The 18,328-nt window shown below is 38.8% G+C and overlaps 1 protein-coding gene across 1 annotated transcript in view; it reads right to left on the bottom strand.

The window, feature by feature from the left end:
- Positions 1–3,307: 3,307 nt before the first annotated feature.
- The window catches only part of Pnpla8 (patatin like domain 8, phospholipase A2), a 46,071-nt gene continuing 31,050 nt past the window's right edge, over positions 3,308–18,328 (bottom strand). The window contains exons 8-10 of the mRNA XM_021179425.3: positions 15,446–15,640; positions 12,410–12,605; positions 3,308–10,620 (exon numbers count right to left, since the gene is read on the bottom strand). Of these exons, the coding sequence (XP_021035084.1) occupies positions 10,346–10,620; positions 12,410–12,605; positions 15,446–15,640 (666 nt within the window). The 3' untranslated portion in view covers positions 3,308–10,345. The remainder of the gene's footprint in view (positions 10,621–12,409; positions 12,606–15,445; positions 15,641–18,328) is intronic.

Here is an 18,328-nt window from a genome sequence, read left to right as displayed (position 1 = left end):
CATGCTTGTTGAAAATTTTTGTTTAATAATTATGGCTTCTGGGAGCAATGTTATCCAATTTTACAGAGTACCTCCATGCAAACTCGTTTATTTATTCATTTATTTATAAATTACATTGTTAGAGAATAGCCACCCTAATGAGTGTTCTTCTGTCTTCCAGTATTTTCTAGTGTAAAACATTCAGGGGATCAAGCAAATGCAGTGCTTTTGAAGGCCCTGTTCTGGCTCCTCTTTGACTTCTTCTACATCTCTTTTAGACCATGCCTGAGTTCCTAGGATTGAAGAATTCCACCAGGATCTTGAAAATCCATCTCATGTGCTTTTAAGAATCAACATTCTGCTGGTGTGTACACATGGAGCATGTCTGCAAAGGTGGGCACTGAACTTGGGTACAGGCTAACGTGTTTCACTTTATGTACTTGAGGACTCTGATGGTTCAGGAATCAAGCCAGGGCTGAGGTTAAAAGGCCACTTCTACCTCCCCAGACATAGTACTCTATCACAGAACTCCAAAGTGCTCAAGCATTCTAAACTCAAATCTTCACCTTGACTCCAGGCTTTAATTTTGAACGTCTGGGCATAAAGGTCTCCAATTGTCTTCTTTCTTCAAGTTCTCATTCGTTGGGGAAGTAAATCTCGAAATGTTACAGGTTCAATCAGATTCACTATGAAGATACTAAGATTACTCCTGGGAGTAAGAAATTTTAGTTTAGTAATAAATTATACAAAAATGTTATCTAGCACTAATTGTTTTGTTTTTGTTTTAATGGCAACAGGATGGGAGGCAAGTTTAATTAGAACAAAATTTTCTTCAAAATGACTAATGCTATCGCAATTTTTGGTTAAGAATGCTAATTTTTTTTATCCTAGTATCCAAATGTCTCAAAAATTCCGCTTTTAATATTAATTTAATTAGCAGTATCTTAAAAAGCATCCCACTGAGAACTTGAACTAATAAAAATTAGTTTTTATAGCTGGGCTGTCTTGTCTGGCCTCTGTTGGAAAGGAAGCACCTAGCATCGAAGAGATTTGAAGTGTCAGGGTTGGGGGAATACCCAGGAGGGCCCCCACCAGCTCAGAGAAGGGGAGGAGAGGGTGACAAGGAGAAGGGCCAGTGAGTCAAATGTAAAGGGAATAAGTAAAAAAAATAGTTTTTAGTAAATATTAAGAATATGAGAATATACTTTATATAATAAAGCATAAAATATTTGTTACTGAAGATCCATTATCTTTTTCAATTACCAAATTTTAAATATTGGTGGATCATTATCTGTTTTGCTAATTAAACAACTGTGTATAAAACAATAGAGTTAATTTCTGTATCTGGAATATTACTACAGAGCAGAGTTCAACATTTGTTGAATGGGGGTGCTGAGGAGGCTCAGAGCTTAAGAAACTTGTTTAGAGTTATATAGTAAGAAGTTTCAAATGAAATTTGAGTCAGACACATTTGTTCCTTCACTGCATTAATAGCCAACAAGTTTACTGAATATCTCTTGTGTGTCAAATTCTAAATAGGAGATAAAGCAATAGAGATAAGAGGGGTAGAAGTTGCTGCTAACTTAGGGATATTTTAGCTTTGAAATGAGAACACTACCAAACAAGTAAATACTTATCCAATGAGCCCATATTAGTTTAATAAGTGCAAAGAAGGAAAAGCCCAGCCTCACGAAGGTTGTAAAAATGTGAAGACAATCAAATCAATCTAACAAAGGCTGGTGGTGAAGAGCATTCCACTGAGGTTTCATGTTAAATGAATGAGGTCGAGAACAGGCTGTTGTGAACAAGATGAACAACAAAATTCCTCAGCATTCTGGAGAGGCCAGGCGGGTTTGGATCGTCTAAACAACTGTAAGAATGGGAAGGTCCCAGAGAACAGTAAGGTAAGGAAGAAGAGGCAGATGAGGCTGGAGAGACACACAAAGCCAGGGTAAGTGCTAAGGTCATAGTAAAGCGTTTGGAACACTGAACAAAACTCTTTCTTTTGTTATGATCCAAAAAAGAACTGTGGGCCACTGAAGGACTCTGAGCTTTCTCCTGCAAGATAAGAGAGCAGATGTGAAAGAAAAAGATTGCACTGGGTGGGTAGGGTAGAGGCTTTAGAAAAAAAAAATAGTAGAAATGAAGAGAAGCAAATGAATTAAGGATCTAGAACCCAAATGGTAAAATGATACTGTAGTTGGCAGATAAAGGACATGTTGTGTGATTCACAAGAATGGTGGGATCTTTCTGTCTAGTCCTGAACTGAATGTCTCTGGGATCTTGATAGGGTTTGTGTTACATCTGCAAGTTGATTTTGATACCACATCCAGTGCCACACTATTAATTCTGCCAAGTGTGGGAAGTCTCTTCTGCAGTTACTCTTTCTTCAGTGACTTATATTACAGAAGTTTTCCTCCCTATTTGGTCTATTGTAGAAATTTTATAATTTTTTTAACCTTTTGCAAATGAACTTTTTTTTCTGATTTCTTTCTTGACAACTTCATTATTGGAATATTGCAAAACTCTTAAGTTTCATATGTTGATTTTTTGTTAATGATTAGGAAACCCGAGTCTTCTGATGAAGCCTATCATAGGGTGTTTTAAGTGTGGAATCATGTCATCTGCAAATGTGAATGACTTGAATACTCTTTCCTGCTTTTATCTATTTTCCTTCTCTTGCTTTAGTGCTCTAAAAATTCAGAGTGAAATGAGTATGCATGTGTATTGTTCTGGATATTTGAGGAGACTGCTTTCTAGTTTCCCCATTTAATAAACTCAATGGGCTTTGTCATATATCCTTTATTGTGTTAAGGTGTATTTTTTCCTATGCCTTGTTTCTTCAGGGATTTTATCATGAAGCTATGCTGAACTTTATCAAAGGCTTTTCTCCCTGTCTATTAAAATTTAACTAGTGTGTGTTGCTAATTTATGCACTGTATTCTATTTTTTATCCTAGCCCTCGTGTGACTATGAAGCTCATCAGTGACCAGATACGTTACAGAAAATAGGTATGAATCAGAAAACCTATACACTTATAAAACCTACGGCATTCTATCTTTGTTTTGTGCTTGTTTTTCAAGACAGGGTTGCTCTGTGTAGACCTAGCTATCCATCCTAGAACTCACTCTGTAGCACAGGCTAGCTTGGAATTCAGAGATCCACCCACCTCTGCCTCCCCAGTGCTGGAATTAAAGGTACACACCATTACACCTGGCTCTGTGTATTTTTCCATTGTAAAATTCATTGCTCTCTGTACTTTTTTTATAATGTTCTTTGACATACTGAAACAATATAGAGACGAGCTAATAAAAGAGATGACAAGAAATTTCATTTAGATAACAAGAAGTTCCATTTTACGAAAATAAAAGCAAGTCCACCAAAATACACCTCTTGGGCTGGTAAGATGACTCAGTGGTTAAAGGTGGTATACTGAGTTCCATTTCTAGAATCCACATGATGGAAGGGAAAGAACCAACTCCAGCTATATGCCATCACCCAGACTAAACAAGTGTAATAAATGTAAAAAAGTGCAAATTACCACTATGGTCAATCCTTAGTAATGGCATCCCACTCCCCACCCCATCTTCCAAACAGTCCTTATTACTTGAAAAGCAGTGAACAGGTCTTGAACTGGGAGGCCACTGATTTTGACCTTATTTAGTTATGAATTTTGCACAAGTTTTTGTGGAGTATCTGCTGGCCTTGTCTGGCTAAACAATAGGACAAGAAACATGCTTGAAGAAGGCTTTTTAGAATGAGTAGATATTGCTCACAGAGTGAGAGAACACAACTCAGTCTTCAAATAAAAGAAACCTTTTGTTCTGTGCTCAATGGGCTCTATCTGAGTTCCTGTTGAAACTAAAGGTGAAAGGACAGTGACAGGCCAGTAATCTTTTGATACTTTCTATAGAGAAGGAAGAGATCCCAGCCATGAGTCCACCTCCCAGCATAGGAAACAAGTTTCACTTACAGAAATAGTTTCAAAGGCATTTTAGTTGGTCCAGCTCTCTATAATAGTACAAAGCGGATGATTTGGTTTAGCCAAACTTAAGAAAAAGACAAAAGGCTAGAACACATGTGGCAGTGCTGAAGAGGCATGAGATACTTCCAAAAGGCTTGTGGCAAGCTGAACTGGAAACGTAATGAGATAAAAATAATTGTCTTAGTTATTTACTGATGAGTACAAATTTCATTTTTGGTTACCCAGGCTCAGAAAGGTGAACACCACATACTCTCTCATTAGCAGATCTTCACTTCCAATTTTTACCTATGTGTATTTATGTGTGAGAGAGTGTATGGTAGAGCCTAGTACACTAGACTGGAGCCCTTGAGAAGGGAAATAAGAGTATTTTTGAGTAGTTGTGAGTAGTAGAAAGTGGCCTAACGAGCCATGAAGAAGCAAATATAAGTTTAACTCCTAGGTAAACTTCACTTTACCAGAACACTTGAAACATACAATTAATTCATCATTATATTCTAACATTCCATTGCTTCATTAGTTCTCAGCATTAGGCACTGGGCATTTCCCACATAATCAAGCATTTTAAGGGATATAGGGCATGTTTAGATGTGTGTGGATTAATTGTATCCTGATATCAGACACGGTCATCCAAAACCGCCAAAGAAACAGCACCTGTGATGTAGAAGAATGCGGCTTCAGTGACGGAGAATAGAACAAGCAAGCTAGTTCTAAACGACGCAACTTTACTAGCACTGTAGAAGAATGAAGCATGTTAAGACTAATCTAAAAACCTGAGACGGGTATAAACTTCTTTGGCTTTTACTTTTTCAACTTGAGCAATTATTAAGAATTCTTCAGAGTGGTCATATGATCAACACAAAAGCAAAATGTTACCCTAGAATACTTTTTTTTTTTTCAGGAATAATTCAATAGTAGAAAAGAAAAAGATAAAACCCTTGCTTAGCAAGGTATTATAGATGAAAACCAAAGCTATTTATCTTGATATAAAATATTTGATCCCTTTTTAATTTTCTTAATATTTTAGTTTGTCAAGATATGGCCTTCTTTGCCTCTCTTCTTTTCTTCCTTATGTAGCTAGGACTACACCTAATAGGCATTCAATAAGATGCTATGCTATGCCTGCCCCCTCTTCTCAGATAACAGGATTATTTTAGATTATTGTCAACCACTTTGTCTTTCACACAAACATAGTAGTAGTATATGCTACAAGAAGAGAGTACTTGTTGACTGTTTTTGTTTGCTTTACTTTAAAAGACGGTCCCTCTATTATGCAGCTCTCTGACTGTCCTGGAACTGATTATATATACCAGAATGGCCTAGAACTCAAGAGGTCTTTGCCTCCTGAGTGCTAGGATTAAAGGCATTTGCCATGCCTAGCAAAGATTCTCATTCATTCATTCATTCATTCATTCACCCATTCATTCACTGTCTTAGGCCTTCTAGAAGATCAGTGTGTGCTCTTAAATATTAAGCCACCTTCTCCATCCTCTGTTAAGAGTTTTATTCTTCTATAAAAGAGATATATTTCTACTTTCATCAAAGTACATTTATAAATTAGGTATTTAAGTGTGTTGATACTGTAGTAGCTGAAAGGATATGACAATATTTTTAATCTTAGGTACAGTATTTAATATTTTGCTTGTTTGTTTTTTGAGACAGGATTTCTCTGTGCAGCCCTGGCTGTACTGGAACTCACTCTGTAGACAAGGCTGGCCTCGAACTCAGAAATCTACCTGTTTCTGCCTCCCAAGTGCTAGGATTAAAGGCGTGCACCACCACTGCTTGGCCAGTATTGAATTTTTGAAAGACTACTACAGATACATTCATACTAGGGTTTCAACTTCTCAATGGCATTGAGAAAACAGTCAAAAACTACTTTGTATTACTTTCATCTCAGTGATGCTCCACAGATCAAGCATAGTGGTGATACTTATACTTTGAAAGGTTCTTGTAAAGACTGTTTTAAATGTCAGTTATTAGACTATCAACCATTTTTGACCACCTAACCTGTTCATATTGAATCAGATTGTAACCTCTAGAATGTATCTATATTACTGACTTGCCTGCTGCAACGAACTATCAGAAAAAGGCAACTTAAAGATGAGTTTATTTTAGCGCATAATTGAGTGCCTTTTTTATCATGGTTCAGGATGGCACTGAGGCAGATGCATGAAGCAGCTATAGTCACAGTGAAGCTGCTGCTAGGAAGCAGAGTGGTGAAGGCTAGGGTTCAGCTTCTTGTACTTGAGTCCAGGATACCAGGTCGTAGAATGGTGCTACCACAGTTATGGGCTTTTTCTCAAGTAACCTAATCTAGATGATCCGTCACAGGCATGCTCACAGAATTACCTCCTAGGTAATTCTAGACTCTATTGACAATATTAACTGTCATATAGCACAGTATGTACTGTCTAAAAGTAAAGAATGAGGTAAAAAGTACAGCTTTTTATAATGAAGAAAAATCAACATTACAGTCAATAGTTGCTTTACTTTTTTTTTTTTTTTCCTGAAGTAGAGCCTCGAATAGTTCAAATTGGCTTTAAACTCACTATGTAGCCCAAACTAGCCTTGAGAAGTCGTGATTATCCTGCCTCTGCTTTCTAACTGGTATGAATACAGGTCTGTACCATCACACCTGGTTTATTATTTTAACTGTGTGTGCAAGCATGAACACATTTGTATGCATGTGCATGCATCCAGTGTGGTCAATCTGTAGGAGCTAGTTCTCTTCTTTGTGGGGTTTTGGAATTCATCAGATTATTAGGCTTGATGGCAGGTGCCTATCACTGAGCCATCGCACTGGTCCAATAATATATTTTTAACAAACCAATTAACCAAACTATTCATGCATATTTGTGGGGTGTGATGAATCTGAAACTCTTCATATCAGTTGAATGGAAGTTAGAGTGAACAAAGCAATCAGTGTGACTTCTAACAGACATACTTATCAAAGCGGTGGACCAACACATGCAAACAGTCTAGCCCAGGAGCATCTGTAGTCTGGAAACTCTTTGTTGGAGTGTGGATAACTCCTGCCAGGAACAGAACAAACTGTTTTTTGATGTGTTTCCTATTTCTTTGTCATGAAAGAGTAACTGCCATAGATTTGCTTCAAAAAAGTCAAATTAAAGAACAGTCTGTTGTATTTAAACTTGGCAGGAAACAATAACAGAAAAGAACACAGAGCAATGAATGAGAAAAGAGTCTGTTGGGATGGGACCAACATGGAATTTTCCAAATGGATTATGTATCCTAACTGCCCAGAGGACAGCTTCAATTTCCTGTATAAGAAATGTATTAGTCATTTTCTAGACAGGAAGTTCCCTCTGAAAGACTGCAATGTTGGCGAACTGGGTAGGAAAGCTCAGGCGTCTTCTCCTTTGCCCCCACCCCCACCCCCTCTCCATGGATTTCTGAGTCCTTTTAGAGCTGTGAACCAGTAGAGTACAATATAGAACCACAAAGCCCTGGGGACTTACAAAAAAGACCCAAGATACAGCAACAAAACTGAACATTGAGACAATTTGCTTTTGTAAAAAGCTGAGGTTAAAAAGACTGAGGTGACATGGACGAGATAAGAACATTCCCTCACCAGCTAAACACATCATCCATCTTCAGTTCCCTAAGCTGCATCTGAAGCCACTCTACAACATTCCAGGAAGTACATTCTAGTTAAAGACAGTGTTTTGATGAGAGTGTGCAATAGCCCTTGTTCTACCTTTCTGAGTCCTGGTACCTTGAAAAGCTTTGTCTAAGAAGGCAACAACACTTGCCTCAAGCTTGCTCAAATGGAAACGTCCTTAGCCCCTTTCCTGGTATGGAGTATGCATGCACGCGTTTGCTATGCTTAGTCAAGCTACTACCAACTGATGCTTGTGGAATACTTCCTATAGATTATAACTAGTCCTCTCCTTCTTTCCTCATGCCTTCTCTGCTCTGTCCTTTTCTCTCTCTTTTTAATTAAATTTGTGTGGGGCACATGTCAGAACGCAAATATGGAGGTCAGGAGACAATTGATGGCAGCTGGTTCTCTCAGCATGTGGGTCTCCAGGTACCAAAAGGCATGAGGTTGGCAGCAAGCGGTTTACCTGTTGAGTTTTACTGCAGGACTTTGTACTGTAGCCCAGGCTGGCCCAGAACTCACTATGTAGTTGAGCTTAACTCAGAGTAGTTATGGGTCCCAGGCTAGTGTTGAGCTCCTGATCATCCTGATGCAGCTTTTCCTGTGTTTTGATTACAGGCGTGCTCAACCATTCCCTGCTATGATTAAAACTATTTCTAGTACACAGTGAGTTAGGACAAATTTTGGATCTCAAATTTTAAGGGTCCTAGCTATGTCTGCAAGCTGTATCATGAATAAAAGGAAGGAAAGTGACTGTGAGCTGCTCCCTCCTGTTACCAAGGTTGGAAGAGTCCTGAAACCTCTCAGAATGCATTCAGGCTTTTGCGACCTCTTTTCCAGTCAAAAGCTTTCTATGATGTCTAATTTCTCATGGATCAAAAGGTATTGGGGGAGGGAGGAAGGGAGGGAGGAGAGCAGTGCTGACTCTGACCTAGCCACAGTACTCTCTACTCCTGTGGCCTCTACAGACAACTCCAAGTTTTGATGCTTAATAAAGAATAGTATCTGTTATTTATTTTTAAAAATTGATTTCTCAAACAGTCAGCAAGGTCTGAGATCAAAATAATACTTCATAATCTGCGTAAGACTAAAAACTCATTTCTATGTCTCTCTTTTATAGGCTGCTTTTAGAATGATTTTTGGGCAAAGAGCACTTCCTTCTTTATAAAATAAAGGTTGTATCAGGGACTTACTCAGTTCTTTGGATAACCAGTATCAGCTACCAATGGAGACAAGAATAAACAAAACCCTGTATAACATACAAATGGCCATGCTTTGTTAGAAGGAAAGTTCATACGTGGCACCCAATATGTGGCTGAACAAAAACACTGTGGCCCGACCTGAGTACCCTTAGCAATGACTCGCAAAGCACAAACCAGGAAGAGTGGATTTAGGTGGCAAAGCATGAACTATCTATACCAGGTGAGAACAAGAGCACACTCACATGGGCCACAGAGTAGCTTGTGCTTGAAATCTGCTATCACAGAGAATCCCAGACCGTGCAGATTACCATTAGCTTCTATTTTTCATAAGTCAGTCTGGTTACATAGAAGTTTGTTTGTATTTAAAAGCTAAAAGGAAGTGTTTAGATTATCTTCTGAAATAACTGGGAGCTTATTGATCTAGTTCTTAAAAAATAAAGGAGAAGAAACGAAATTTGACAACTAGCTTTCGTCCTTTTATGAATCAAAGAGCTGAATCTTACAAGCTGTCCACTGTCTTCAAGGTCATGCACAGGGGCTGGCTACTCAGCCGACTACCTCCCACATTCTCAACCACTCCCCGCTCTCACAAGCACTATGACAACAGAAGCAGCACTGTTAGTTATGTGTAGTAAGCAAAGGATATACACCTTGATTAACTTTTCATAAAAATTTTCAATTCAATATAAAGATTTACAAGGGAAATAATACAGTGAATAATACCTATGGCACCATGTTCAACTTTTGTAAATCTAACTAGACTAATATTTCTTCATAAATGCTACAAGAAACCAGGCAACCATTATGAGCAATTAAAATAAAAACGTTAAAATGGCATTAGCCTTGAACAATTGGTCACTTCAATAATTTATTTTTGTTAATGATAAGAATATTTTCTCAGTAAAATTGAATAATCAATTCTGTAACAGGAAATGATAAGAGCATTTGATCTACAAAAGTGAACATTATCTTGAAATTTCAAGAAAAAGTTAGTTCACTGGAAATTCTTCAATCTTTTTGAATAGAAAACTGTCCAGTTTTTTCATATTTCAAACATAAATGTATTTTAATAAAGAAAATCCCATTTCCTATATCTCTTTCAGTGATTATTACAGTGAAAAGTAACACATGGATTGTGGGCGCACCTAGTGAAATGCTAAGTAGTGTAAATGGAAAGACATGAAAGAAAATCAAGTCACACAAATTCCACATGATTGAAACGAGTAAAAGCAAAGGCTGAAGTGTAACATCCCCCATTTCTTGTTTGGCACATATATTACAACATTCAAACAGTAAACAACTTAAGACCAATAGATACTAAAACCACTAGCACAGTAATAAAATGCCTAAAGGTTATGAACATCTTAATACCTAATTCCCACATAACTTGTGTTACCAATCATATCTTCCATGAGGATCGAGCTGTTCAAAGCATTATCTGATTCAGGATAACTCACTAAGTGTCCTATAGAAAACTCATGTTGAATCACACCGTTTCTCTCTAAACTGGTGGATCTTTTGATGGCCTTCACTTATGAGAACACATGTGTACCCTACTCACAATTTTGAAAAAAATGGAAGGCCTTCATACATGTCACTTTTTAATTTTATCCAATCATTGATCTTCTGAAGAGTTGTTTTTTCTTGACTTAATATTTTTGCAACTTTTTTCATCTTTTGATCATTTCTTTCTATATACTTCATCCCTTCCAGCTGAAGCTGGTCCAGTTTTTCATCCCGGCTTTCATCTAGGGGTATGTTTTCACATATCACAGGATTAAATCTAAAATACGTGTCAGAAGGCAACAGGCCATCAAGCATGATATGGACTTCTGTTAAAACAAAAATGAAAAAGGGTTGGTAAGAAAAGGTATGAGGTAAGTTATTTTTAAGTGATCCATTAATTTTCTCATTTAAAATTATCTTCATTTTAGGCGCATTACAAACATTTTATTTTACTCACAAGAGGTTCAACCTACATCAAAAGCAAATCTACAAATTACAATTTACTTTCCAAATACTTCATAGAGTTTGCTCAGGTAGGGATCCTGTGTGACTACTCTCCTTGATGAAATGACTTCTTTCCTTTTCTATTTCCTTTTTTGGGGGATCATCTTCATTGGGATTTTTTTTTTTTTTTTTTTTGGTTTTTTGAGACAGGGTTTCTCTGTATAGCCCTGGCTGTCCTGGAACTCACTTTGTAGACCAGGCTGGCCTCGAACTCAGAAATCCCCTTGCCTCTACTTCCCAGTGTTGGCATACACCACCACTGAGCGATCTTTTCAGCCCCAAAAGTGCTGAATCTTAATATGCATAAATATATAGCCCAAGCCAGGCGTGGTGGTGCACACCTTTAATCCCAGCACTCGGGAGGCAGAGGCAGGCGGATTTCTGAGTTCGAGGCCAGCCTGGTCTACAAAGTGAGTTCCAGGATAGCCAGGGCTATACAGAGAAACCCTGTCTCGAAAAACCAAAAAAAGTCTGAGGTCTGAGGTTGAATCTCAGGGCCTCACAAATGCCAGGCAACAACTCTAATTCTGAGCTACACTTCCACGTTCTCCTTACATTCTAATAAGCACAGAAAGATATGTAATAAATAAATATATAACATATAGCTGTAAGAGGAAAATGTGCTTGGACAGGGAGGAAGAAGAGCAGCTGGGTAAGTGGCTGGAATAAGAAGATGAGGAAATGGGCTGGAGAGAAGGCTCTTCGGTTAAGAGCACTGACTGCTCTTCCAAAGGTCCTGAGTTCAAATCCCAGCAACATGGTGGCTCACAACCATAATGAGATCTGATGCCCTTTTCTGGAATGTCTGAAGACAGCTACAGTGTACTTTCATATAATAAATACATAAAGATCTAAAAAAAAAAAAGGTGAGGAAACTGAAGTAGTCTGGAAAGGTCTCTGGAGAACAAAGCAGACAGCCTGAATAACGCAAAGGCCACACATCTGTCTGAAGAGAGAGCCTTTATAGGGACACTCCAGCAATAGCAGAGACCATGAGGCCCGTGAGTTCTTAGAAAGTATGGAGAACAGTAAGGATTAATGTGGTAGATATACTTAGGGATAGAAATGGCACATTCAGGGGTTCAGTTTTATAAGGTCTGGTGTTAGTGGAGGAAGACTTTTGGACTTTGTTCCACAGACAGAAAGCCTAGAGAGATTTATGAAGAGGAAGGACAACTGATATTTTAATGGCCTACATTGGTCCTTTCTAGACTATACTAGAAGGGCAGCAAGAGCAGAAACAAGAAAGTGTTCTAATGCCAGGTGACTTCCACATTTGTCAGAATCCAATTATCTTAATCCTCCAACGGTTCCAGTTATTATCTAAACATTTAACCCATCTAACCCTTGTTGCTTTTCTTTTTCTTAACTGGCAAGTCTCCACCTGAGCTTTTGTGCCAGGTCAGCTTTCCGTGCGTCTTTAACGCTCTTTAACGCTAAGCGAGCAGAGTAGTCTCTTTAGGATCACTGAACAAAGGAAGGGAGATTAGCTCCTATGCGCTTCCTAAGCTCACGCTACAGACCTAAACCACTCTTTCACAGTTGAGATCACAGTGTACCTAAATCAAAATACTGTGATGAAGTGTCTGACGGTAGCACAGAAAGACTAACCCTCTGTATCTGTAGCACTGCTGATAACATTAGAGAGCTTGGTCTTCAGGCTCGTGTATGTTGAGGTATTCCTCACATCACTCTCATACCGTCCTGTACCCAAGGATACTATACACTCGAGTGGGGTATCTGGCCAGATGCATTTACATTCATGAAGGGCCAGGGCCGAAGGGTTATTCAGAAGCAAACCTCCATCCTGTAAAACACAAGCCATAAGAGCAGTCAGTTCAGTACTTACTCTAGGGGAAGCCTATCACTGTAGTGATTGACTTACGACAAGACGATCCTTTCAAATGAGTTGATTCATATGCTACAGCTGTAAAACCCACTATCTAGAAGGATAAGTTTTAGTTTCCTATTTTGAATGACTTTTTGGATTGCTTTATGTATGCTGCTTAAAAATACTGAAATGAACTAAAAATTGTAAAAACATTTTCATGTGTCTTTATTTACTAATTGTGTGTGCACCCACATGAAGGTAAGAGGAAAACTGCCATGTGGGTCCTGGAGATTGAACTCAGGTCATTGAACTTGGAAGCAAGTACCTCTAACCACTGAGCCTCTTGCCAATCCCTGAACCAAACAACTTTTAAAGACACTAAGGTAGTTAACAGTTAATAAGAACAAAACAATCTCTCACAACTTGAGTGTATCAAATTAACTGAAATTTAAACAAAATAATTTTAAGGTATGATATCCACAGTACAGCTATGACCTGAAGAAAGTAGGAGAAAGTTCAAACCTCTAAGTCAGTGGTTCTCGACATGTGGGTCATGACCCTTTTGGGTGGTCTAATGACCCTTTCATAGAGGTCACCCGACCATTGGAAAACAGATATTCATATTTCATAACAGTAGCAAAATTATAGTTATAAAGTAGCAAAAAGAATAAGTTTATGGTTGGGGTCACAACATGAGGAACTATATTAAAGGGTCACAGCATTAAGAAGGCTGAGAACCTCTATTCTAAGTGTTTATCAGTAGCAACATGATTTTAAAGAATTCAAAAATATAAAATACGCTGATAGAATATGCTGTAAAAACCACTGAATCTCAATCGGGGTTGAATACTATAAAAATAAGGAAGTATTTAAAATTACGGCCAAACTGTAAGAATGAATCATACAATAATATTTAAATCTATTTCATTACTATATTGTATATTGAACTTAAAATCTGGGGACATACATCTGGTTGAAGATATTTTAAGTAACTACACAGGCTTCTTTCTGTATGCCTTCCATATATACTCCTGTGGGGCATTTGGCTATACACAGACAGTCTGGTTTCCAGTTGAGCTGAGGTCTGATAATGGTGATAATTCACCTATGAGATACAATAGGTATTCCCTCATGCTCCTGGAACTCTGGCTCCTGCTTAAGTTATTGCCCCTCCCCTCCCCCCACCCCCAGCCCCCACAAGAGAAGCATGGCTAGAAGTCACATACACAATGTCCCAAGCTTCTGACCTTCAGGCTAGATTCCTCCCCAGTTACCTAGCAACAGAAAAGATAGCTGCTCACTTTAAAGGGGGCTGTTTGGCCCCTCCTTGCTCTCTCTCTCACCCCTCTCACTCCTTTGTTCTCTTGCTCTTACTCTCCTCTCCTCTCACTCTTACTCTCTCTTTCTCTCTAGCCTTTCCTCCCCCCTCTTTTCTACCTTCTCTCTTCCCCCTGCCTTTCTATAATAAAGCTCTAAAATCATAAACAGTCCCTGCTTATCAAGGCTGCGCTCACTCTCACATGCATGGGAACCTCTCTTCCCTCAGCCCTCTCTCCCATAACCCTGGGCTACAGGGTGTACCCTGGGACACCTTTTGGTTTTGGGGGCTGCCCCTTGTCCACCCCTGAGGAGTGGGTCAAAGGCTTGGATGCCCACCCAGGGCTGAGTGGAAAGCATCTGCCTGTCCAGAGCATAGGTGGAACTCTGGCGGGACATGGCTATCCTCCCACTCTTCCCTTGGGCCCCTTTTTAGTTCCCACATATTCCCATTGTAGATGTTTGATTTGTTACTGTGTGTCACTTAGTTTTTGAGTTTCTGAGAGTACCTCTGATTAGCAAAAGTTTCTAATTTTGATAAAGTCTGCTGTACCAGTGACTTTTGTGGATGGACAGTAACTTTAAAAAAAAAAAATAACTGTTAGGAATCTACTTAACCTTAGATCACAACACTGCTCTTCTAAATGTTTTACACTTTAAACTACAATATTCACTTACTACTAGTGAATATTGTTGATATAATTTGTGAGGTTTCTGTCAAAATTAGAATCCACTAAATGTTCTTGGTATAAGCTGTGAGGTTTGGAGAGAGTGTGGGAGAGGCAGAAAGAGGACCACCCTTCTGCAGGCAACAACAGTGATATCTTTCAAACCAATTTGTCAAGAAGAGTATCCTTGGGGCTGTGAAGATGCTTTAGTGGATAAAGTGCCTGCTATTCAAGTAACAGAACCTGAGTTCAGATACCAAGCACCTATTGTGGTGGCACACATTGTATTTGTAACCTCAGCACTGGAAGGTAGAGATAGGCAGATTGCTGGGGCCTACTGACCAGCCAGTCTAGTCAGCTTTGGGTTCCATGAGAGACCTTTTCTCAACAAACAAGCTGGAAAGCAAAGACACTTAATTAAGTTAACCGCTGGTATTCACAGATTGTTCACATGTACTATATACACATGCATAGCTCGTTCCACAAAAGTACTATCCATATAGCTCATATGCACATAGGTCTATTTCTGGACTCTGTTCTACTTCACACCTGACTTCCCCCCAACCTCCAACACACACACATTGACCAAACTTCCTCAAATAACAGTCTAACAAGCACTCACACTAGAAATTCCCTTTGTTGATCCTTGTGAAGTGTCATAACAATAAGTAATTTCTGACTTAAAAAAAAAAACTTTGAAAATAATTTTGAGATTTGAATATAAGTTCCTCCTTTCCATTCCTCTGTTAAATCCCTCCCACATAACCCTATTTGCTTTCATGCTGATTGAAACATTAAAGAGTTTAAAGAGAGTCACACAGATCAACTTACTTGATGAAGATCACTCCCCAGCGCATATTCTGCAAAGTAGCCTGGAGCAGCTGATGAGGCTCTTATGGCCTGCCACATTTTATACTGACAGCCTCCTAAATAGTGAGAGTTGGTGCCAGGAAAATGACCATAGTTTCTGAACACAAAAGCTTTTGGTGTTTGTCCTCTGTTTACTATGGTACTTATAGCAGCTACCTAGAGAGTTAAAAAGTAAGCAAAAAATATGACCATTAACCATAAATATCTAGATTTTTTAAAAAATTTATTTATTTATTACATGTAAGTACACTGTAGCTGTCTTCTGACACTCCAGAAGAGGGAGTCAGATCTCATTACGGGTGGTTGTGAGCCACCATGTGGTTGCTGGGATTTGAACTTTGGACCTTCGGAAAAGCAGTCGGTGCTCTTACCCACTGAGCCATCTCACCAGCCCTAGATTTTTTTTAAAAAAACTGAATACTATCTATTATTATTCATTTGTTAAAGGCAAGGAGCCTTATTCTGTAGTCCTACTTGGCCTAAAACTCATCATATAACCTACACTGGCCTTGGAACTTGTGCAATTCTCCTGCTTAAACCTCCTAAGTGCTGCAATTACAGTGTGAAGTACCATGGCCAGCTGAATACTATTTAGCGATATATATCAACAAGACAACAAGAACAATGTGTGAACACAAAAATACTTATAGAAAACTACATGTGTGTTATAGGAGAAAGAAAAGATAAAAAAAGAAGAAGGTTTGACACAAGTTTGAGATATATTAGATGAGAACAGTAATAGAAGATGCATTTGAATATATGATTTTATTTAAGATGATTCAGAAAGACACATTTCTAAAGTCATAACTGATATAATAGTGTTGACAATTTATTCCTAGAATTCAACAAATGCAGTATTTTGAATGTAATTTACAAAAAAAAATTTCATGTGCTTTGAAAATATTTTGAGATTCCATCTTACACTTACCACAATGACTAAGGTCAATAACACAAGTGACACTCATGCTTACAAAGATGTGGAATAAGGAGAACATTCCATAGCTGGTGGGAGTGCAGACTAGTACAGCCACTATGAAGATTGCTCAGAAAATTGGGGCTCCATCTACCTCATGACTCAGCTACATCACTCTTGGCCATACACCCAAAGGATGCTTCATTCTACCACAAAGATCCCTGATTAACCATATTCACTGCTGCTCTATTACAACAGCCAGAAACTGGAAGCCACCTAACGTCCCTCAGTAGAAGAATGGATAAAGAAAATGGGGTACATTTACACAATGGAATGTTACTCAACAGTTCAAAAAAAAAAAAAAGAGATTTGCAGGCAAATGAACGGAACTAGAAGAAAACATCCTGAGTGAGGTAACCCAGACCCTGAAAGATATATATGGTTACATATTCACACATGTATGTGGGTATTAGTCATAAATAAATGATAACCAACCTATATTCCACAAACCCTAGAAGGTTAGGTATAGGGGGAAGGACTAAAGGACTAAAAGGGAATCAGATGGGTCTCCCTAGGAGGGGGAAATAGAACAGATTTTACAGGTGCACAGGGGGTGGGTGGGAGAGGAAATGGAAGGATAAAGTAGGGCAGGGGAGGGGAGATAGTGTTGAAGGAGGAAATGCAGGAGAAACAGATGAAATTAAGGGGCGCTTGAGTGATGATATGGAAACACAGTGCAGTAGAAACTTCCTAAAACATGTGAAGCAATCCTAATGAAGTCTCCTAATAATGGAGGATACAGACTCCCAACTGGCCACCTCTTGTCACCAACAAGGCTTCCAGTACCAGGACTAGGTTGCATTCAATTAACCTGTTGACCAATGGGGTCCCATTGAAATCCCCAAACACACCCAGACTGTTGCTAAGAGGTTGCTCTCCACAAACTGACAGCCAGTGACACCGCTGAGCACAACACGCACACAACACATTGACCATGGAGCAATGGAGCAGGTGCCTATATGGAATCTTCAGTTCTACATTCTAGTGCCTTTGGTACAGGAAGTTATTCTACTGGATTCCAAAAGAAACATAAACTCAAACCTAGCTATAAAACCTCTGACCTACAATCTGTTCTCCCTGCAAGATATGCTATCATAATGGTGGCACAGAACTTGTGGGAGCAGTCGACCAATGTCTGATTTGACTTAAGGCCCACTCCACAAGACAGAACCCATATCCAATACTGCCTGGGTGACCAAGAACCTGAGATTAGATAGTCCAAAAACCTAGGGTAAAACAAAGCACTTCTGGTATAAAAGAAAACAGTATCAATAAAATAATCCCAATACTTTGCTATACTCATAGATCCATGCCTTATTCAGTCTTCAGCAGAGAGGCTTCCTCCTACAGGAGACAGGAGACTCATAGCTAGTCATTATGTAGAATGAGAGTCATTGGAACACACAGCTCTAAATGAGATGTCTTCATCAAATCTCTCCCCTTAGAGCTGAGGGAACCCCTCAGAAGAGGAGACACATCGGAACAAGTCCATGAATGAGGCTGTGTGAGAGGATTTCCGAGCCTTTTTAAGAAAAGTCCAAGTAAACAAGACAAAAGTCTTGTACTCTATGTTCCTCCCTAAGACGGGCTGTTCTCGGAATGTGCTCCTCCCTGATGTAGTGGATATGATAGTTTACTTCAGATTACTCATTACAAGTGGCAAGTCATCATTTGTTTATATTATCTGTATAGGAAAACATATTTTCACCTGCAGCTTAGGATTATATACAGCTTGAACTCACAAAAAACTTCACCCAGGTGACTTTCCTTAACCCTCGGGGTATAAATTGTCTGATGCTCTGAATAAAGAAGGTTCTTTCTTTTCTTTCTTTTTCTTTCTTTCATAAAGGCGGTTCTTGAGTGAGACTTTA

Source organism: Mus caroli, unplaced genomic scaffold (assembly GCF_978045245.1).
Source record: "Mus caroli unplaced genomic scaffold, Mus_caroli_1 scaffold_14, whole genome shotgun sequence".
NCBI lineage: Eukaryota > Metazoa > Chordata > Mammalia > Rodentia > Muridae > Mus > Mus caroli.
This window is presented reverse-complemented; position numbering and strand designations above follow the sequence as displayed.